Genomic DNA, 23,907 nt, shown 5'->3' with positions numbered 1-23,907 from the left:
AAATTATAAAAATTTTTGAAAAATAAATGAGGGGTGATTGAGGTACCCTATTTTATTGAAACTTGTACTTAACTGAGACTAAAATTGCCGCGCATGCGCGCAAAAACCGGTCCAATATCTCATCACTGAACCAATCAAAGCGAACATGTGCGTAATGAACAAAAACTCATTACTCGGAAGGTTCGATTGTTGATGAAATGTAGTTTTCTATTCATATTTAGACATAAGTGGTAATGTTTTCATAAAATCCTAATGAAAATAAATACATATAGTATAATTTATATGTTACATTCTGTATAACGATATAACAAATAATAAAAAGAATCAGTATTTATAATAAATAAGCAATCACTCTTAAAGTTTATACGTGTCATTTGGTATTTTTCATTTTCGTTTTGTATTTTTAATATTATTAATTTAATAATGGATGAAATTGCCAGCTGGGACGAAATAGAAAATGATGGTAATTTATTTTGAATTATTTTTTAAATTATATATAAGTACTATCTTTTTAATACATACTATTTTAGAATTTTTAAAACAATTTCTTGATGGTGAATCTAAAAAACCTGATGTTAACCAAGTACTCTCAGTAGCTCAACAAATAAACAAGTTAGGTCAAGGTAAGTAAAATTAAAGTATTAATTACATAATGTTAAATTATGAAATATGCTATTTTACTTTATTTACTTTAGCTATTGAAATATTAAATAATGAATTGCAAAAACAAGTGTTGGCCAATCATGAGGATTTATTATCACAAGCAACTTGGGTTGAAAAGTTGGAAGGAGTACTTTCGATAATGCAATCTCATGTTCAGGTATACATAATAATGCTCAATATATCAATATTTGGTTAGCCAATAAATAATGTTGGATTTTTCTGTAACATAGTTCTTGTTGTTTTCAAAACAATGCTTATCATGTTTAAAATAATAGCAGCTGTTTGTTTTAGAGTTTGCTGTCAGCAGTAGAACGTTTACGTGGAAAAATTGTTGATCCTTTTAATAGAATTGAGACACAAACAATTGTTTTAGCAAGACTTCATGAAACTTCTGATCTATTAAGGAGAGTTGCTAGAATGCAGCATTTATCAAAACGTTTATATTCTCAAATGACAAATAATGTACAGGGACCTGATATTATAAAAGCTGCCAATAGTCTTCATGAACTTGGTATGTTAATTTAACATGATTATTGACCTGATATTATATAATTCTCTTAGTTGTGACACAGATAATTTTAACTTTCAGAACAGCTAATGATGGATACAGATTTAAATGGTTTAGATGTTATAGCTGATGATCAACAAGCTGTAAAAGCTCATAAAATGACAGTACAAAGATTAGCAACTCACACATTAACTCAAGGTTTACAAACAATGGATAGAGCAAAAGTATATAAATATTCGTTAATTATTTGAATAATATTGTTCTATGTAATTATTAATCATAAAATTGAAATAAATAGATTAGTACAGCTGTACAAGTATTCCAAAATCTAGGAATTGTAAATGGAGCCATAGATAATGTTATAGATTCTGCTTTATCTGACATTGAAAAAATTGCTACAGAATCTTTAGATGTGACCTTAGCACTAAATCAAGATTTTGGAAAAAGAGGAGCACCTGGGAGGGCTGCTATTCCTTCTCCTGGTTCCTCTGGAAATTTACGTACACGAATTTGGGAAAATCTTGAAAGGCTTTTTCAAGATACACTGTATACACATTGTTTGCAAGTAATTGAAAGATACTTACATAAGATAATTATGAAATTTCATTATTTGTAAAAACGCAAATGTTTGTGTTTATTATTCTAGATTGAATTACTACAAAGAATATTGATAGAACATCATATAAAGAGATTAGACGAATTATCACAAAAATTTTGGGACAAAGTAAATTGTCTACTTTCTAAAGTATTAGTTGAACGTGCTCAAGGTAAATATTGATTATGTTTATTTTCTAAAAAAATAAAACAAACCTAATTTTTTGGTACTTCCAGGATCCTCATTTGTAAAACAAGCATTAGAAGGTGAATATCCGAAATTTTTAAGAATATTTTTAGATTTGAGCAAACGATTAAAAGAAAGGTCACAAAGTATTGGAATTTATCATATTAAGTAAGTATAAAAGTAGTTAAATAAACAACTTCAATTTGTACAGTATAAAATAATATATTCCTGATACTTTTTTTTCGTAGCCATAATGTATTATTACCTTTTGAAAATGCATATTTATCACGTTCTGTATCGCGTTTATTGGACCCTGTACATACTATGTTCTCTGGAGAAGGATTACCAACACAAGATGAAATTGATAGTCTCATACGCACAGTAACAAAGTAAATTGAAAAGTACACATTATATGTATTTCAGCTGTTATTATACATTTACTATCATATATTATTTTGTTTACAGTGAATTGAGTGTATCATTAGTTGATGATGGTCTTTCAGTAGTAGTTGCTCGTAATGTAGGCAAGGCTATAAGACTATTTTGTTTAAAATGTGAACAAGGATTGCTCATGGGAGGAGAAGCTAGTCAAGTAATTGATTCTCCTACCAGTGTTCAGCAGACAAATGTGTCACTTGCCAATCTGCTTTATTACCTTTCTAGTCAAATAAATCGTGTAATAGCAAATTTATCTACTGGTTTACCAAGTGAAGGAAGCACAGTGATTTCTGTAGCTCTAAAAGAAACTGATGTACTAACAAAGAATATATTATCACCATTATTGGCTTCTATCAGTGATGCCATTGAAAGTATTATTTTAACTATGCATGATGATTCAGAATTTCGAGAGTACGTATTTTTACAAAATTCCGATATTTCAAAATATTACGTATAATGTAAGTAGTAATATATTTGTATTATTTTTCATATAGTCCAAGTAGTCCTTTAGGAAAAGAGATAAATTGTTCACTTTATATGCGCGAATTACAAGGATTTATTTTACGATCTGTAAATACATTTCTTGTACCATATAAAAATCAAGCGATTGTTACCGAGTGGTAAGTAAATTTAACACTGATATTTTACATTATATTTATATGCCATAGTTCGCTAGATTGTAATTAAAATATAATAATTCGATGTTTTTATAGTTGTAAAACTGTTGCTTCGCGGTGCATCGAACTTTTTATAAGACATGCTTGCTTATTACGACCATTAACGGAATTTGGGAAAGCAAAACTTATTGCCGATTTCAATCAGGTACGTCAAACGTATATCATATAAAAACAAGATTTAAGTTTGATCTAATTTTATTTAGATAGAAGTAGCTGTTGCTCCCTTATGCAGAGGTGGACAACTAGGATCATCAGAGCAACAGCAGTATAGAACACTAAGGGCCTTAAAAGCATTGATTCTGCTTAGTCCTGATGAAATTGTTCAGAAAGTTTTAGAAGGAGATGGAGACTGCGGCGTACCCCGTTCTCTGGTTCTTCTACATTTATTTTCTACAGCACCCCCTGAATTAGTATCTCCACATCAAGTATGATAATACAAATTTACGTCACAATTTTTTTTAACAAAATTGAACTATTTCATTTTTATAAATCTTTGATTTCTTAATAATTTAGAGCGCAAGTTGGTCGGTGGGACGATTATCTCAATGGATGGATAAAAATAAAAACGAAAGAGACAGATTAACATTTTGCAGCGGGCCTTTGGAACGTTATCAGTTAACTGTTAGACAGCAGAATCTTCCGTCATTTCATCCATTATTTCCACTAATGAAGAAGTTAGCTAATCTAAATGATCATTAAAATTCTAGTATATAAGTTCAAGGTATGTTGTACATGTCTTATTAAGTACTTTCCATAATTATATAAATGGTATTAAATCGTGTATAAATAATTTATTAATATTGCCAACGAATAAATTTAAAAAAAGAATTTATTGTACAAAAGTTACAGTTATAAACAAAAGTTACAGTATAAAGTTACAGTTATTACAGTTATAAATGATATCACAGTTTTATTAAGTCATTAATCTCTGAATGCACATTGTTTTAGAAAAGCATATTCCTACAATTAGTGTAACACTTAAAAATATAGACCAATTAATCCCACGTTTTTTTGGACTAATATGCGTTGCTGGTACACCGATATTATTTTCCTTTTGAATCTATGTGAAAAGATATTTTTATACAAAACGTTGAGATAAAAATAATGTATATATAATATGTATATTTACGTTTTTTGAGAGTGTTTTCATTCGTATAAGTTCTTTCTTGAGCATGTGTAGAGTTTTCTGCGTTCTTTTAAGTTCCTCTTCATAACCAGACATTTGTTCTTTGGTTAAATATACATTGTTGTTGTTTGCTTTTAGTATATCATTTTTAATATATTGAAAACTAGTACCGATAATTGCAATTTGTTTTGCAACTGTACCTAAAGAAATTATGCCATCATATAGCCTGAAAGAAAACATAATATACTGTGCATTATTTAATTTTACAAAATTAAACAGTTCACAAGAAAGTACACATACGTATAAGGTAAAGACTTATTGATTCCACCAATACTTTGTATACTCCACTTTTTCCTATGAAACTTATGAAGATTTTCTATGAACTGAATTCTGTGTGCATTAATTTCTATTCCTAAAAGAGAGAGATCATGTTCTGTCAATGTCAAGAATGTTTTAAGATTTATCCCTTGAAAGATGTGACTATACTTTTCTAAGCACATTCCTTGTAAAATTGTATATATATCGAAATCTATAGTTTCATTATTGATGTTATTTAATGATGGAAACATATCCATCCAATAATAGTTTTTAGCTATTTCATAAATATGCATGTCTTCTTCTTCATCACAATTGAATAAAGATAGAATCTATAATAGTTATGTACATGAATTTTATTTTGTAACATAAATTGTTTTTAGTTTGACTTACTTTATCGTATCCTTTCATAGAAGCTATATCTTTAGCAGTCAAGTCATTATTATCAGTTAATGTAACATCAGCTGCATTTTCAATTAACAGTTGAACTATTTCTGGTTTATTAGCTATTACTGCATACATCATAGCCTAGGACAAAAGACATGCTTGTAACTTTCTATATTATTATTACACAGATATTAACATACATACAGTTTGCTTCCTATTATCAAATGCATTAATATTTTTTATGTGTTTCATTAATTCTGTTACAAATTCTGGTTCTTGTGACATACAAGCAAGCATCAAAGGTGTCTGCCTATAAAAATACCAGTTTGTAAGTAGTGAAAATAGTAACACAAAGTTTCATTAAATACATTAAATTTTAATATTACTTTTGCTTATTGCTTGCATTTGCATCAGCTCCTGCTTTTATAAGTAGTGTTAGACATGTTATACGATTTTCCATTGTATTTTGTGAGCAATTGCATAATATCATTAATGGGGTATATCCATCTGTAATGTTTTATTATTTGCATAAAATTATAAAACATTATTTTATATGTAAGGGAAAATAGATCAAAGTGAAATATTTAATGAAGTATAAAAATCATAAATAAACTTTTATATATTAGAATTTGTAATACTTAATTGACTTTGTTCCTCTAATTAAAAATATAAACATGATACAATACCATTATGTTTATTAACATCAGCTCCATTTTTTATAAGGATATCAATAATTTCTACTTGTGCACCTGATGCAGCATATAAAAGTGGTGTCCATCCAGTATATAAACAGTCATTTATGTTATGTGCTATGTTTAATTGTAGAAAATAATTAAAAATTATACTGTCATTATTATTGATAATTAACATAAAAATAATTACATTCAAGATATTCATTAACAACTTCCAAATATCCCATAATACATGCATTTATCATGCGAGATTCAAAGATTTGTTCATCACTGATATCCATATTTTTATGCTGAATAAATGTATCAACACTTTATCTGTATTGTTTATTTCGTATTCAATAATCACTTATTTTCATAAACCTATCGCAACATAAACATACGTGTATGAATATTAAAATGCTCAGATTTTCTATAAGTAAGACATTTTAATGATTTTCAAATACAATAATAATAATTGTTCATATATTTCTTGAATGTTCTTGAACAAATATGTATAATTGTAACATAACAAAACACCGGTTTAAAGTTATAGGTTATAAACAATTTTTTTAGTTTTCTTAAACTTAATTCATTATTAATATCATGACACACCTTATGTATATATATTTAGTAATATTAAGTTAAATTAATACATATTACTCATATAAAAACATAAATTTTAAAACATAACCAATGAAATTGTCATGCTTTGTAAATTTATTTCACAAGAGAACAGTAATACCGACAAACGAATTTTCATTCCTGTTGCGCAGATTCGCTTTGATTTGTCAAAACCAGTGTTGGGCACAGTGATGGGCAGTCGTGAGATTTTATCTCACGCGAGAGCTTTATGCGCATGCGTCAGCTGACGTCACAGCTTGCTATCAGTGCCGTATCTAGCCGGTACACGCAGTGGTGACTGATGGGGTACCTTAAGGATCTTACATAATTTTTAAAAAATTTTTATAATTGCTTTGTGAAATATGAATGTATAAGTTAGGGTAGGTTAGGTTAGGCTAGGTTAGGTTAGTTGTATATATATCTGTATAAAACTATATTTATATATATATATATGTATACACAGTAACTTTTAAAAGACTAAACGAATTTATTATTTAAGAAAAACGACTTGGAAGGACCTCTTTGAATAACTATATTTTATACGTGTGAAAATTATATAATCAGAGAAACAATAACAAAGAAATACATGAATTTTATTTTGATAACATGCAGATCTGATAAAAATCGAGCGGTATCTTTTTCCTTTGCTCTTACAACAAATATTGGTATTCATATAACAAATCGGCTGCAAACGTAAAAAATAATAATAATCATAAATATATTTAATATTACTTTTATTATATATAATCTGTTGTATTATTTAACCCTTTTATTCTGTTTCCTGCAATTTTCTTCAGGTTTATTTTTTTTTCCTCACTAGGGCCTAATGATACCTTATATTTCATCAAAGTGTATACGCTACTGAGTACTTCTACGGATAGCTTGCTGCGCATGCGCTGGGACTGCCCAACACTGCGCGAGAGCTTTATGCGCATGCGTCAGCTGACGTCACAGCTTGCTGCCAATGCCGTACCTAGCCGGTACACGCAATGGTGCCTGATGAGGGCACCTTAATGATCCTACATAATTTTTCAAAAATTCTTATAATTGCACTGTAAACTATGAATGTATAGGTTGAATTAGATTACATTAGGCTGGGTTAGGTTAGTTATATATATGACTGTATAAAACTATACAACTATATATATATATCGTGAATTATATAATATAATATAATGGGAATAATATGATGGAATATGGGAGATTATTATATTTAAAATAACACAAAAGCACAATAACTTTTAAAACACTAAATGATTTTATTATTTAAGAAAAACGAGTTGGGAGGACCTCTTTAAGTAACTATATTTTATACGTGTGAAAATTATAATATCAGAGAAACAATAACAAAGAAATACATGGATTTTATTTTGTTAACATGCATAAATCTGATAAAAATCGAGCGGTATCTTTTTCCTTTGCTCTTGCAACAAATATTGGCATTCATATAACAAATCGGCTGCAAACGTAAAAAATAATAATAATCATAAATAAATTTAATATTACTTTTATTATATATAATCTGTTGTATTATTTAACTCTTTTATTCTCTTTTCTGCAATTTTCTTCAGATTTATTTTTTTCCTCACTAGGGCCTAATGATACCTTATATTTCATCAAAGTTTATACGCTACTGAGGACTTCTACGGATAGTTTACTGCGCATGCACTGGGACTACCCAACACTGATCTGCGCGCTACTATTCAATTTATTATTTTTATAAGTAACATTTTCTGTTTACTAATGTTCTAACTTTCGCGGTAAAAATATTATTAAATCGTGCAACAACAATAAATATGTTATTATAAATGCTTTTATTTTTCAGTTCCAAAACTGAATATACACACAATCTGCCTCGATCTTCGACAAAGAATTAAGCCAAAAAAGAGTTACATAAATGAAAACTTGTACAAAATATATTTGCAAATTGTATGTATTTATGAAGTTACAATAAATAAACAAAAGAAATCATGTACTTATTTACAATCTTTTCCATTACATTCTTAAACATAACAGACAATCAACAGGTTAGGTCAGGCTTACGGTTAGGTTATGTTCGGTTAGGTCAGGTTCCAAGGTTAGGTCGGATTATGTTAAGTCAGGCATACGGTTAGGTTATATTATGTTAGGTCAGAGCCTAAGGTTAGGTCGGATTATATTAGGTCAGGCCAACGGTTAGGATATATTAGGATAGTCCAGGATGTAAGGTTCGCTCAGATCATGTTAGGTCAAGGACTAAGGTTAGGTTGTATCAGGCTAGGTCTGGAGATCTAACATATATCATTCCCCATGTTACTATTACTATTATCGTGGAACTATAATTATTATCCTTACTACTCTTATTATCATCAATTTAACCGATATCACTACCCATATTACTACCTTTACTATAGTAAAAACTATTATTATTATGCTTATTATTCGTATTATTATCAATATTATTACCCATATTACTACTTTTATCATCAGTATCCTTACTACTCTTATTTTTACCAATATTATTACGCATATTACTACTTTTATCATCATTATCCTTATTATTCTTAATATTATCAATATTATTACGCATATTACTACTTTTATCATCACTATCCTTATTATTCTTAATATTATCAATATTATTACGCATATTACTACTTTTTTCATCACTATCCTTATTATTCTTAATATTATCAATATTATTACGCATATTACTACTTTTATCATCACTATCCTTATTATTCTTAATATTATCAATATTATTACGCATATTACTACTTTTATCATCACTATCCTTATTATTCTTAATATTATCAATATTATTACGCATATTACTACTTTTATCATCACTATCCTTATTATTCTTATTTTTACCAATATTATTACGCATATTACTACTTTTATCATCACTATCCTTATTATTCCTATTATTATCAATATTATTACGCATATTACTACTTTTATCATCACTATCCTTATTATTCCTATTATTATCAATATTATTACGCATATTACTACTTTTATCATCATTATCCTTATTATTCCTATTATTATCAATATTATTACGCATATTACTACTTTTATTATCATTATCCGTATTATTCCTATTATTATCAATATTATTACGCATATTACTACTTTTATCATCACTATCCGTATTATTCCTATTATTATCAATATTATTACGCATATTACTACTTTTATCATCACTATCCTTATTATTCTTAATATTATCAATATTATTACGCATATTACTACTTTTATCATCACTATCCTTATTATTCTTAATATTATCAATATTATTACGCATATTACTACTTTTATCATCACTATCCTTATTATTCTTAATATTATCAATGTTATTACCCATATTACTACTTTTATCATCAGTATCCTTACTACTCTTATTTTTATCAATATTATTACGCATATTACTACTTTTAGTATCATTATCCTTATTATTCTTATTATTATCAATATTATTACGCATATTACTACTTTTATCATCACTATCCTTATTATTCTTAATATTATCAATATTATTACGCATATTACTACTTTTATCATCACTATCCTTATTATTCTTAATATTATCAATGTTATTACGCATATTACTACTTTTATCATCACTATCCTTATTATTCTTAATATTATCAATATTATTACGCATATTACTACTTTTATCATCACTATCCTTATTATTCTTATTTTTACCAATATTATTACGCATATTACTACTTTTATCATCACTATCCTTATTATTCTTAATATTATCAATGTTATTACCCATATTACTACTTTTATCATCAGTATCCTTACTACTCTTATTTTTATCAATATTATTACGCATATTACTACTTTTATCATCATTATCCTTATTATTCCTATTATTATCAATATTATTACGCATATTACTACTTTTATCATCACTATCCTTATTATTCCTATTATTATCAATATTATTACGCATATTACTACTTTTATCATCATTATCCTTATTATTCCTATTATTATCAATATTATTACGCATATTACTACTTTTATCATCATTATCCTTATTATTCCTATTATTATCAACATTATTACGCATATTACTACTTTTATTATCATTATCCGTATTATTCCTATTATTATCAATATTATTACGCATATTACTACTTTTATCATCATTATCCTTATTATTCCTATTATTATCAATATTATTACGCATATTACTACTTTTATCATCATTATCCTTATTATTCCTATTATTATCAATATTATTACGCATATTACTACTTTTATCATCACTATCCTTATTATTCTTAATATTATCAATATTATTACGCATATTACTACTTTTATCATCACTATCCTTATTATTCCTATTATTATCAATATTATTACGCATATTACTACTTTTAGTATCATTATCCTTATTATTCCTATTATTATCAATATTATTACGCATATTACTACTTTTATTATCATTATCCGTATTATTCCTATTATTATCAATATTATTACGCATATTACTACTTTTAGTATCATTATCCTTATTATTCATATTATTATCAATATTATTACGCATATTACTACTTTTAGCATCATTATCCTTATTATTCTTACTATTATCAATATTATTACGCATATTACTACTTTTATCATCACTATCCTTGTTATTCCTATTATTATCAATATTATTACGCATATTACTACTTTTATTATCATTATCCGTATTATTCCTATTATTATCAATATTATTACGCATATTACTACTTTTATCATCACTATCCTTATTATTCCTATTATTATCAATATTATTACGGATATTACGACTTTTGTCGTCAGTATACTTACCTACGCTTAGGTTATATTAGGTTAGGTCGAGGCCTAGGGTTAGATTATGTTAGGTTAGTTCTGGCCCTAAGGTTAGGTTATATTAGGTTAGGTCTGGGCCTAAGGTTAGGTTATATTAGGTTAGGTCTGGCCCCTAGGTTAGGTTATATTAGGTTAGGTCTGGCCCTAAGGTTAGGTTATATTAGGTTAGGTCTGGCCCCTAGGTTAGGTTATATTAGGTTAGGTCTGGCCCTAAGGTTAGGTTATATTAGGTTAGGTCTGGCCCCTAGGTTAGGTTATATTAGGTTAGGTCTGGCCCTAAGGTTAGGTTATATGAGGTTAGGTCTGGCCCCTAGGTTAGGTTATATTAGGTTAGGTCTGGCCCCTAGGTTAGGTTATATTAGGTTAGGTCTGGCCCTAAGGTTAGGTTATATTAGGTTAGGTCTGGCCCTAAGGTTAGGTTATATTAGGTTAGGTCTGGGCCTAGGGTTAGGTCAGATTAGGTTAGGTCAGGGTGGGTTTGGTAGGTTAGGTACCCAGACCTAACCTAATCTAACCTAACCCTAGGGTCCGACCTAACCTTTTCCAACCTAACCGGTTAGGTTGGATTAGGTTAGGTCTGGGCCCAAGGTTAGGTCAGATTAGGTTAGGTCAGGGTGGGTTAGGTAGGTTAGGTACCCAGACCTAACCTAATGTAACCTAACCCTAGGGTCCGACCTAACCTTTTCCAACCTAACCGGTTAGGTTGGATTAGGTTAGGTCTGGGCCCAAGGTTAGGTCAGATTAGGTTAGGTCAGGGTGGGTTAGGTAGGTTAGGTACCCAGACCTAACCTAATGTAACCTAACCCTAGGGTCCGACCTAACCTTTTCCAACCTAACCGGTTAGGTTGGATTAGGTTAGGTCTGGGCCCAAGGTTAGGTCAGATTAGGTTAGGTCAGGGTGGGTTAGGTAGGTTAGGTACCCAGACCTAACCTAATATAACCTAACCCTAATATCCGACCTAACCTTTCCCAACCTAACCCTAAGGTCCGACCTAACCCGACCCAATCTAACCGGTTAGGTCGGAATAGCGAAGGGGGGGGTTGGTTATGTAGGTAAATGTTATAATTATAATAATAGTTGTAACGATAATAAAAGTAGTAATATGCGTAAATATATTGATAATAATAGGATTAATAAGGATAATCTTAATAAAAGTAGTAATATACGTTATAATATTGATAATAATAGGAATAATAAGGATAATGCCAATAAGAGTAGTAGTATGCGTAATAATGACGATAATAATAAGAATAATAAGGATAATGATGATAAAAGTAGTAATATGCGTAACAGTATTGATAATAATATGAATTATAAGGATAATGATGGTAAAAGTAGTAATATGCGTAATAATATTGATAATAATAGGAATAATAGGGATAGTGATGATAAAAGTAGTAATATGCGTAATAATATTGATAATAATAGGAATAATAAGGATAGTGATGATAAAAGTAGTAATATGCGTAATAATATTGATAATAATAGGAATAATAGGGATAGTGATGATAAAAGTAGTAATATGCGTAATAATATTGATAATAATAGGAATAATAAGGATAGTGATGATAAAAGTAGTAATATGCGTAATAATATTGATAATAATAGGAATAATAGGGATAGTGATGATAAAAGTAGTAATATGCGTAATAATATTGATAATAATAGGAATAATAAGGATAATGATGATAAAAGGAGTAATATGCGTAATAATATTGATAATAATAAGAATAATAAGGATAATGATGATAAAAGTAGTAATATGGGTAATAATATTGATAATAATAGGAATAATAAGGATAGTGATGATAAAAGTAGTAATATGCGTAATAATATTGATAATAATAGGAATAATAAGGATAGTGATGATAAAAGTAGTAATATGCGTAATAATATTGATAATAATAGGAATAATAGGGATAGTGATGATAAAAGTAGTAATATGCGTAATAATATTGATAATAATAGGAATAATAAGGATAATGATGATAAAAGGAGTAATATGCGTAATAATATTGATAATAATAAGAATAATAAGGATAATGATGATAAAAGTAGTAATATGGGTAATAATATTGATAATAATAGGAATAATAAGGATAGTGATGATAAAAGTAGTAATATGCGTAATAATATTGATAATAATAGGAATAATAGGGATAGTGATGATAAAAGTAGTAATATGCGTAATAATATTGATAATAATAGGAATAATAAGGATAATGATGATAAAAGGAGTAATATGCGTAATAATATTGATAATAATAAGAATAATAAGGATAATGATGATAAAAGTAGTAATATGGGTAATAATATTGATAATAATAGGAATAATAAGGATAGTGATGATAAAAGTAGTAATATGCGTAATAATATTGATAATAATAGGAATAATAAGGATAATGATGATAAAAGTAGTAATATGCGTAATAATATTGATAATAATAGGAATAATAGGGATAGTGATGATAAAAGTAGTAATATGCGTAATAATATTGATAATAATAGGAATAATAAGGATAATGATGATAAAAGGAGTAATATGCGTAATAATATTGATAATAATAAGAATAATAAGGATAATGATGATAAAAGTAGTAATATGGGTAATAATATTGATAATAATAGGAATAATAAGGATAGTGGTGATAAAAGTAGTAATATGCGTAATAATATTGATAATAATAGGAATAATAAGGATAGTGATGATAAAAGTAGTAATATGCGTAATAATATTGATAATAATAGGAATAATAAGGATAGTGATGATAAAAGTAGTAATATGCGTAATAATATTGATAATAATAGGAATAATAAGGATAATGATGATAAAAGTAGTAATATGCGTAATATTATTGATAATAATAGGAATAATAAGGATAGTGATGATAAAAGTAGTAATATGCGTAATAATATTGATAATAATAGGAATAATAAGGATAGTGATGATAAAAGTAGTAATATGCGTAATAATATTGATAATAATAGGAATAATAAGGATAATGATGATAAAAGTAGTAATATGCGTAATATTAATGATAATAATAGGAATAATAAGGATAATGTTAATAAAAGTAGTAATATATATTAAGTAATATATATAATACAACTATATATATATATAGTAAACTATACTATACTATACTATATATAGTATATATAGTATATATATATAGTATATATGTACATATATATGTACATATATATAAAAGTAGTAATATGGGTAATAATATTGATAATAATAAGAATAATAAGGATAATGATGATAAAAGTAGTAATATGGGTAATAAACATATATATACATATATATATACATATACATATACTATATATATATATACATATGTATGTATATACTATATAGTATATATACTATAGTATATATATATATATATATAGTGTATACTATATATATACTATATATATATATATATATAGTATAGTATAGTATAGTATAGTATAGTATATATATAGTATATATGTATAGTATATATATATTATATATATATATAGTGTATACTATATATATACTATATATATAACTAACAGGGTATATATATGGAATATATATATATAGTATACTATATAGTATATGTATATAGTATATAGTATACTATATATATATATATATATGTATATATATATATATATATATACATATATAGTTGTATAGTTTTATACTGTCATATATATAACAAACCTAACCCAGTCTAATGTAATGTAACTCAACCTATGCATTTATAGTTTACAGTGCAATTCTAAGAATTTTTGAAAAATTATGTAGGATCATTAAGGTGCCCTTATCAGTCGCCTTTGCGTGTACCGGCTAGGTACGGCAGTGGCAGCAAGCTGTGACGTCAGCTGACGCATGCGCATAAATCTCTCGTGCAGAGATGAGATATGAGCCGGTTTTTTTCGCGCATGCGCGAGACATGCAGGAGCGTACGCAGCGTATGTATTTAGTGGCTCCACTAGATGGCTTTATTATATATTTTACTTACAGTTATTTTAGTACCTTTCCTTTCCGTCTGCTCGTCAAATATGAAAATATGTATATGATGTAATTATATCCAACCTATACATTCATATTTCGCAACCAAATTATGAAAATTTTTGAAAAATAATGAGGGGTGATTGAGGTACCCTATTTGATTGAAACTTATTCTTCATTGAGACTAAAATTGCCGCGCATGCGCGAAAAAACCCGGCCCATATCTCATCACTGCTCTCGCTTGAGATAAAATTCCACGACTGCCCAACACTGGTCAAAACCAACCGAATGTGCATCCGTGCTTATTACATTCATGACGGAGAAGATGTGTACCGGGTGATCAAAAATCTTGTATCTTTGCTATATTATCATCTCTTCTTTTTATTAACATATTTCTGTTCACCACGTATATTGCTCATGAAATGGAAAGCAAATTATAGTGAAGCAGCGCAAGTCGTCGAGCTGCGCAAATTACCTCTGCAGCTCTTTTGTGAAATCGGCGATGTATACAACTGTATCAAAGTGGAATCGAAACTCATAAACTTTGTTTATTCAAAATGATTTGTATAAGATATTAAGAAAATGTAAAAGAGAGAAACATGTGCAGCTAAATGAAGTAATTTTATATATAAGTAATTATTATTATACAACTATATTATACTGGAATTGTATTTAACTGTACATGTAGCTAATCGTTAAATTAACACATAGGAGCGAACACGGGAAACAATACATAATATAATATAATTATGCATTAATTGTGTAGTAGTATACTTGTGTATAAATAAATATGTATACAATGTGGAGGGAGAAAGGAGTCTGTATGTGCTAATTTATCATGGCATCTGGTAACTTAACCTACAAGTGACAGTCACCGGACACCTGCCCAACGGTTCGGTTATATACATTCCTTTTATATATTAAATTGACAAAATTACGATTTAATGTACGTTTGAAACTTGATTAGCAGTAAGTAACATATATTAATTACAAATAACGTACATAACGTATTAGTATAGTTATAATTAAAATAATTTATTTATTTATCAAAATATTTAATATTGTATAATGCTCTATCCTATTAATGTTAAAATTACGAATTTCACCTTTCGCAAACATATCATAAAAATAGTACAACGAAATATATACAAACAGAAATTATAGCGAAAGTATAAATGTACGTTGGCGAGCACGGTAGACTTTCCTGGGGAAAATGGTAATGTAGGGGAAAGAGGCACTACTTGTTGATTTTCGGTTGGAAAATTTTCAAATATGAAACCAAATTTTGTATTATAACAATTTGAGATTCTTCAAACACTTGGAAATTTTGTAATTAAAAATTTTGATCGAAGGATGAGATGCTTTTCTCCCTACCTTTGTCCTTAGCCAAAGGAAATCTACATTGCATCCGAGTATACAGGGCTGTACTTGCACAGGGGCTTTGCAAAGTATCCAGTTATCCATAAATCAAATTCATATTACATTTAATAAAATTATTTGAATTAAAACACGTACAATTGATGTCTATTAAAACCGCTTCTATTTGTAATTAAATTTGCATTTTAATAGATGCATCGGTCCGTACTTGTCGCATTCGACTTTGATCATACGATCGCCAATGATAATACTGATGTCGTGGCTCGAAAACTATTACCCAAGGAAAAATTACCTGACAGCGTTAAGGATTTACATCGTTCTAGTGGTTGGATCCCGTACATGGGGAAGATATTTGAATTGCTACACAACAATTCCATTGATGTGAAACAAATAAAAAATGCCGTCGTTAATATTCCACCAGTGCCGGGTGTCGATGAACTTTTAAGAGAATTACACACCCGTGGTTGTGAAATTATTATTATTAGTGATTCAAATACATTATTTATTAACGAGTGGTTGAAAAGCAAAAATTTAAATCATGTTATCACTGAAACGTTCACTAATCCCGCGAAAATTTCTGATGACGGTATGATAAGAATAGATATGTATCATGTTCAAAATTCTTGTAAATTGAGCACCGTCAATTTATGCAAGGGTCAAATTTTGGAAGGATATATTAAAAAAAGAAACAGTGAAGGAACATATTTTGATAGAGTGGTGTATGTTGGAGATGGAAAAAATGACCTGTGTCCAATTTTACGACTTTGTGAACGCGATTTAGCATTTCCGCGAAAAGATTATATGCTGATTAAGATATTAAATGATACCGCAATATTAAATGATACCATATTAAATAATACCACGAATTGTGAAATTCCGAAGCTACAAGCTGGCGTGTTTCCATGGAATCATGGCATTCAAATCTTGGACAAGTTAGAAGAAATAATAGGTCTTTCTCAACCTTCTTTATAATTTCAACAAATAATAGGAGGAAACAAAATATGGTTTTTAATCTGTCTTTTATTATAATTACTATGAAGAGGTAAAAATAAGTATGATCATGAAATTGAAAGTTAGTGCCATAGCCACAATGTGCGAATATACTGTATATGATTCCCTCGTCCAAACTATAACAAATATGAACGAATGTTTACAAAATGAATAAACTAGAACCTGATTATGTTTAAATAAATATTTAGTTTCATTCCAAAAAATGAAAGCATAACTTTTAATCCAAACACTTTTCATTTATGTAAAACGTAGTTATGAGAAATTCGTTATAGCTTTTTATAAACATATTGTTAAATTTTATAATTATCAACAGTTAAAAATTCCCAACTTCCCAATATTATTAAATAAAATAATATTCTTATTATACGAAAACATGAATGAAAAATATGTTAATATTAAGCAATATTAGATATTTGGTATCTTTAATAAAACTATCGGATCCAATATAAAATATTAGTAATGTCAATGAAAATTAATTGTTGTATATACATATATGAAGTAATACTAAAAAATTTTAAATTATGAGATGCGCGCGCATTGCTAGAGTGAGGTTAAGCTTGTGACGTGCGCGATATGTGCGATGTAACTGCGCGTCTCTAACATTAATTATTGTCTTATTATTGCCTACGGGCGTCGGCGAAAATTTTGCTTTTACTTTGAGTACATTTTACCAGAACACTTAAAAATATGGATTGATAATCAGTCGTGATTTCAAGTTAAAATTTTTATTTATGACCTAAGTAACAATATATGAATTGCAAATTTGTGTGTCATCTTTGGTAAGGATATTTCGATTCTTATATCGTAATTAAAATTATGAAGTAATAATGAATTATAACATTCGAGTAATTTTGTTTATTTCTGTATTGTTATGATCTAACACAGTGGAGAAATTCGACGAAATAAGGTTTAAATTAATTTTAGGTAGTTTTATTAACAAAGTTAAGAATGGTGAACGACTATAACGCCATTTATGTATAAAACAAGTGCATGCCACCTATATGAAATTTCTAATACAAAGTTATAATTACATTTTTTTATATAAAAGCATGGATTTGCAATACCGGTGCAAGTAAATGTACAATTTAGCTATATATCATACGATAGGATATATAGTGTTTGTTTTTATAATGTTTTTATTAATTTCTTGAAGTTTTATCATCTTAAGATTAAAAATATTCCGTAATAAGCCAAACATAGTAGCACTTAAATATGTAATATTGATTAACCATTCAGGTATATTGAAAAGCATAAGTACCTTCAATAAAATTTCTAAAAATATAGGTGTCCATAATAATATTCCATATAATAAAGACACCTTAATCATATCAAATAGTTTTAATATATTTTTTACTTGATTTATTGTATTTAAGTATAATTTTTCGCTATCAAATGGAACATGGTACTGTTCATCATGTTTATATTGATTATTACCTTCTTTGTCATGATCTGTATGTGATATTTCTGTTTCCTTTAATGAAACGCTATTCTTTATTGATTCTTCTAAATTTTCTATTGCATGTTCAAAATCCTGTTTTGACATAGTAGCTTCTGTAGATACATTGCAGATAACTTTGTTCATAAAATTAATATTATTTAATAGTATTTCATTTTTAGCTTTTAATTTCTCTAATATAATCTGACAATTTAATTTACCACGTTGATGTAAAATTGAAGAAAACAATATTGGCAAGAAATAAATTACAAATCCAAATACAAAAAGATGTAATCTTAAAAATCTAATTGATATATAACATTTATTGCTTACATACATCTGTATTATCTGTGGAATATTACCATTTTCATAGATAATGATTTTGATAACTGATGATTCATTTTGACTATTTGAAGTATAATTATATTGTACATCTTTTAATACATTTTGTTCCAAGATTTCTTGATATTCAAAGCTACTTTTATAATCTTCCTTTATATCATAATCCATACTCATATCTTGTGTATGTATTTGTGCATCTATTTGATCATCTGATACAACTGATGTGTTATATTCTTCATTTATAATATGTTGATCGTCTTTAATAGCTGCTTGTAATTTTTGAGATTGTAACTCTTCAGCAGTACTAGTAATTATTTCATTCAAATTAGTTTTTTCTACTGGCACGCCAGTTGAAGAATTTATTGTTAACTGGTTAAATAACACTGATTCTTTGTTATAATTATATGTATTGTGTTTTGGCAGTATATTATTATCTTGTAAACTTATGTTATCTTGAAAATTTGTTACACTATGAGGAGTTTTATGCCATGTCATTTGTATATCTTGGGTTGAATTAATTTTACTTTTGATAGGCTCATTAGAACCATTAATCTCTGATTGTGTATTAGGTTTCAAGTACTTTGTTGTATTTAAGAATTCCAAAGCATTATTAAAGGTTGCATTATGTGATATAGTAGATGTTTCATTTAATACAATGTTAATAATATTTTGTACTTTGGATATTACTTCATTCACTTCAGTATTATTTATGTCTGATGATTTTATTAAATCTTTATTGCCAATATAATCTTTATACATACTAGTTGGATATGCAGTGGGAGTAACATTTTGTATAATACTCATTGATATAGTATTGTTATAGCATTTATCCAAAAAGAAATTATTTTTGCTAAAACACTGTACATTTTCCATATCTGTTATATATCTTCTATTATCATACTTAGCCAGATATAGAATTCCTATAATAAAAATGGGTATAATCCATTGGTTTACTAGAAGTATGCTAGTAACCTTCTTTCCTTTTTTTATTTCACTACATTTAAAAATTTGTATGAGTTTTTCTTTAATTATTGAACGTTTTTCAGATTTCATTAATTTAAATACTGAATCTAATTGCTTTTTGAAAGTATTAATTATCACTGGTGTTTCATATTTCTTATGTTGATTTATGTTAGCATCAGTTTCATACACTTTTTCTTGGCATAGTAGTTCAGAGCACTGGCTTTTTATACTGAATACACTTAAGTTACATTGTATAGAAAACATCAGTAAAGACACAAATGAATTGGTTAATGGAAAAAATAACATTCCATATTTCATTATAATGTTTATAGTATTACATTCTGGAATTAGATTAAGATTATTATCTTTAATTGTCTCAAGTTTCATTTCTTTGAGTTTAATGTCTTCATCCCATGTACTGTTTAAAAACACAGTACTATTTCCTTTATCAAAATTTGTATAAGAAATCATTTCTGAATAATTTATGAGTAATACACCAGATGTAAATATAGAGAACAATACATCAGATATTGTTAAAATATATAAAGGTGTATTTATCCATTGTTTAAATTGTTTCCTTAATAAAATCATAATTGTAATAACACTGGATACTAATAATACAGAGGCTCCCACACTCAACACTATAAAATACATATTATATTCAAATTTATTACAATCTTTAAGTATTCAATTAATTATCTAGTTTTAAAATAAATCTTATATAACTCCACTTGTATTACATGTAGTTCTAAGATTAATAAATATATTTTGAAATGCACAACTCTTATACCTTGTGCTGTTTAACAAGATACTACTTTGAAAAACCATTAGGTAAAAGTATTATGTTTTGATAAGTTGTGTTACATATGGGGGTATCTTGACAACTGTTATACATTTTAAATATAAGCATTGCAATATGTGGGTATATTGATTAAATATCTATGTAATAATGAATGCTGGTATTGATAATTTGTAAAGTAAAATATTTTAATGTTCTGTAGTGCATGCAGAATATTTGTGCGAACCATATAATTTTCAACACTTTGTAATTAGTGAAAATAAGATTATTTATTTGAAAATACTGCATGAATTATAACATTTGCTTTATACTTGTTTTAGTTCTCACTTACCACCATGTCTATTCGTCGAAGAACTGATCCATTTATGACACAAAGAATATGGGATGCTATCAAAATAACTGTACATCAAAGAAGTTTACCAAGTAATGACCGTATGGTACGACACCTATCTAGGGTTTATGGAATAACAGAACAAGAAGCACAGGAAGAACTAAATAAAGCAGTTGATGATGGACTTGTTTATTTGAAAAAAGTACCAACAAAGAGTGGTATAGAACAAGAAAGTTATAGATTACCAGGAGAAACGGTAGACAATGATGATCATGACTGGTATTGTTGTAAATGCCAAAAAGCAGGAGTAGTGGAATGTTGTCAACAGTGTCACAGAGTTTATCACCCTGAATGTCATGTGCCTAGTAATATTAAGTTAAAAATATGTCATTTTTGTGAGGTCAGTATATAATATTAAAATTAATTTTTCACATATTGTATATCACTAAAATAGAATTAATTGTTACAGAGTATAAATAATGATACCTACCCAGATAAGATGGATCTTAATCACATTTTGAGCTTCACTTGTGGACATTTGAAAGCAAAATTACCACCAGAAATTACAAATCGTACCATTGTTTTTAACCATGATCCTATTATTATGCCAAATAATAAATATTCAGGTCCAACATGGGTCAGTGAAGGTGAAGATGCATGGAGGCCAAATATTCTTATAAAACACCATATGGACTTGGCAATAATGGATTCAAACATCAAAAAGAATGGATATAATAACCTTGCTGAGTTTCAAGCAGATGCACATAATATTTTACATAATATTATTATATATCACGGAGGTAGGTAGTTGAATTTATGAATAAATGTCATTTTTATTGTAGAAGTATTTTAATTTCAATGCTTATTTAGCTCATAGCATAATTGGAGAAATGGGTCTAACAATGTATCAAGATTGCTGCTACGATCTTCAGGAGATTCGCCGATGTGCTGACTGCTACAGGATATCCAATGAAAAATCAGAAAAGATGTGGTTTTGCATACCATGTAATCCACCACATCAGTTAGTTTATGCTAAGCAAAAGGGGTACCCGTACTGGCCAGCTAAGGTGATGCAAGTTAATGGCAACATTTATGATGTCCGTTTTTTCGGGGGTCATCACATGCGTGCCAACATCGAAAAAGTGTTCATTCGTCCAATTACCTCCAGTCTACAAAGTTTACAGGTAAAGATATGTTAAAACTTTCCGGCGTTCTACGCGAAATTGTCACGCGAACACTGTGAAATTCTCGGTTTAGGTTACACGCCATTTACAGTGTATCATATCACTGACACGATAGAAGAGAACTGTTGAGAGAAAGCAATTTAGAAATTGTTGTTGCACTTAGGTATATTATTATCTTAACAACGAATTCTTGCATAGCCTTCGGAAAAAGGAAAGTGGAAAGAAATGAAGGTATGCACACATGCTGTGGCCTAAAGTGTACAACTAATTTCTCATCAATCCGTTTCATTGTGCAATCAGAAGAAGCTCGAATGTTTTTTTAAAGCTTGCACAATTTACCTTCCATAGATAAAAAGATCCACTGCTTGGAACAGAGCATTTGAAGAACTGAAGCTTCATCAAAATTTGCTGCAAAAGATGGGCAAGAACATCAAGGATTTAGACATCAGCGACGATAACGAGGGTCCAAAACCGACCAAAATTCGAAACGTAGAATCAGTTTCAAAGAATTCAACGAATAGTTTTAATCCCGCGAAACAACTTTTTAAAGATTTAAGAGTGAAAGTTGAACGTCTCAGTTCAGATAGTCACAATGATATAATAGCAACTCAAGAAACAGTAGATAATAATGATCGATCTACGATTAAAGCTAAAAGTGAAGAACGACAAGTACCTTGCTTACCAGTAGCAGAAGATGAACCAGCAAGAGGAATATCCAGTACCTGTCCTCAAGGCTTGAAAAAGGAAGGCTCTCAAGAGGATATGGTTACATCAAGTTCTCAAGAACCAAGAACTAAATGTGTTCTGGTACAAACAGAACAAATACAAACAGAACCGATACCTGCGAAGGTACAAAATAAGAATAATTATATTGATCGATTACGTTTGTTGCATATTTATGTAGTCCGTTTTATAGATAAAAAGGGAACGCAGAACATCAGAACAACCGACTACAACAGCAGTAGAAAAACTACGTCGTGAATTAGAGTTAGAAAAATGCAAGGAATTGGAAAAATTACAAGCTGAACATGCTAAAGAATTACGACAATTAACAGACAGACATCAACAAATGATATCAGAAATAAAGAAGAAACAATGGGTAAATTATTTTTTAATACTTTTTCTGCATAAGTATTTTACAAATAATCTTTCCGTAAATGTTCTAATATATATTGTAATTTTAGTGTTACAATTGTGAAGCTGAAGCAATATACCATTGCTGTTGGAATACTGCATACTGTAGTACTGATTGCCAGCAAGTGCACTGGCAGCGGGAACATAAAAGAGTTTGTCGACGTAAACGTTAATTTTCAGTGGATGCAATACATATAATAATCCAATAATAAGTCTGTAAGAATACAAGTAAAGCTACTGTGTTTGTAAAAAAAGATACCTTGTAGAAGCACGTTAATATATTCTTGACAGTAAAGTGACACGCTTTTTGTAA

At 28.4% G+C, this 23,907-nt stretch overlaps 4 protein-coding genes across 7 annotated transcripts; 3 read left to right on the top strand and 1 right to left on the bottom strand.

The window, feature by feature from the left end:
- Positions 1–136: 136 nt before the first annotated feature.
- Positions 137–5,950, top strand: fws (Conserved oligomeric Golgi complex subunit 5 four way stop). 2 transcript variants are annotated; one of them, XM_012292989.2, is made up of 14 exons: positions 137–463; positions 531–623; positions 696–820; positions 955–1,174; positions 1,253–1,395; positions 1,470–1,736; positions 1,818–1,938; positions 2,003–2,120; positions 2,201–2,341; positions 2,418–2,801; positions 2,885–3,010; positions 3,104–3,212; positions 3,271–3,492; positions 3,581–5,950. In XM_012292989.2, exons 1-14 carry the CDS (start codon positions 424–426, stop codon positions 3,764–3,766), a joined length of 2,295 nt encoding a protein of 764 aa, XP_012148379.2. In that variant the 5' UTR covers positions 137–423; the 3' UTR covers positions 3,767–5,950. The 2 variants fall into 2 exon arrangements, with proteins under 2 accessions (XP_012148379.2, XP_012148381.2); XM_012292991.2 differs by lacking the exons at positions 137–463; positions 696–820.
- LOC100882601 (ankyrin repeat, SAM and basic leucine zipper domain-containing protein 1) lies at positions 3,879–5,919 on the bottom strand. The gene is made up of 8 exons (XM_012292988.2): positions 5,778–5,919; positions 5,582–5,704; positions 5,282–5,402; positions 5,100–5,205; positions 4,902–5,036; positions 4,494–4,840; positions 4,197–4,419; positions 3,879–4,127 (listed from the first exon to the last, which is right to left on the bottom strand). Exons 1-8 carry the CDS (start codon positions 5,866–5,868, stop codon positions 3,981–3,983), a joined length of 1,293 nt encoding a protein of 430 aa, XP_012148378.1. The 5' UTR covers positions 5,869–5,919; the 3' UTR covers positions 3,879–3,980.
- A 9,543-nt stretch (positions 5,951–15,493) lies between the features above and the next one.
- On the top strand, positions 15,494–17,587 carry LOC100881216 (putative phosphatase phospho2). Its single transcript, XM_003706593.3, has 2 exons — positions 15,494–15,634; positions 16,588–17,587. The coding sequence occupies exon 2, from the start codon at positions 16,588–16,590 to the stop codon at positions 17,365–17,367; it is 780 nt and encodes a 259-aa protein (XP_003706641.2). The 5' UTR covers positions 15,494–15,634; the 3' UTR covers positions 17,368–17,587.
- Positions 15,512–23,895, top strand: LOC100881329 (zinc finger MYND domain-containing protein 11). Of its 3 annotated transcripts, XM_012292992.2 has the most exons (9): positions 15,512–15,650; positions 15,730–15,987; positions 21,266–21,676; positions 21,746–22,076; positions 22,147–22,460; positions 22,659–22,691; positions 22,809–23,309; positions 23,377–23,559; positions 23,645–23,895. In XM_012292992.2, the coding sequence occupies exons 3-9, from the start codon at positions 21,281–21,283 to the stop codon at positions 23,765–23,767; spliced, it is 1,881 nt and encodes a 626-aa protein (XP_012148382.1). In that variant the 5' UTR covers positions 15,512–15,650; positions 15,730–15,987; positions 21,266–21,280; the 3' UTR covers positions 23,768–23,895. The 3 variants fall into 3 exon arrangements, with proteins under 3 accessions (XP_012148382.1, XP_003706643.1, XP_076388066.1); XM_003706595.3 differs by lacking the exons at positions 15,512–15,650; positions 15,730–15,987 and adding an exon at positions 17,944–18,185; XM_076531951.1 differs by lacking the exons at positions 15,512–15,650; positions 15,730–15,987; positions 22,659–22,691 and adding an exon at positions 17,945–18,185.
- The last annotated feature ends 12 nt before the right edge of the window (positions 23,896–23,907 follow it).

This window comes from Megachile rotundata, chromosome 5 (assembly GCF_050947335.1).
Source record: "Megachile rotundata isolate GNS110a chromosome 5, iyMegRotu1, whole genome shotgun sequence".
NCBI lineage: Eukaryota > Metazoa > Arthropoda > Insecta > Hymenoptera > Megachilidae > Megachile > Megachile rotundata.
This window is presented reverse-complemented; position numbering and strand designations above follow the sequence as displayed.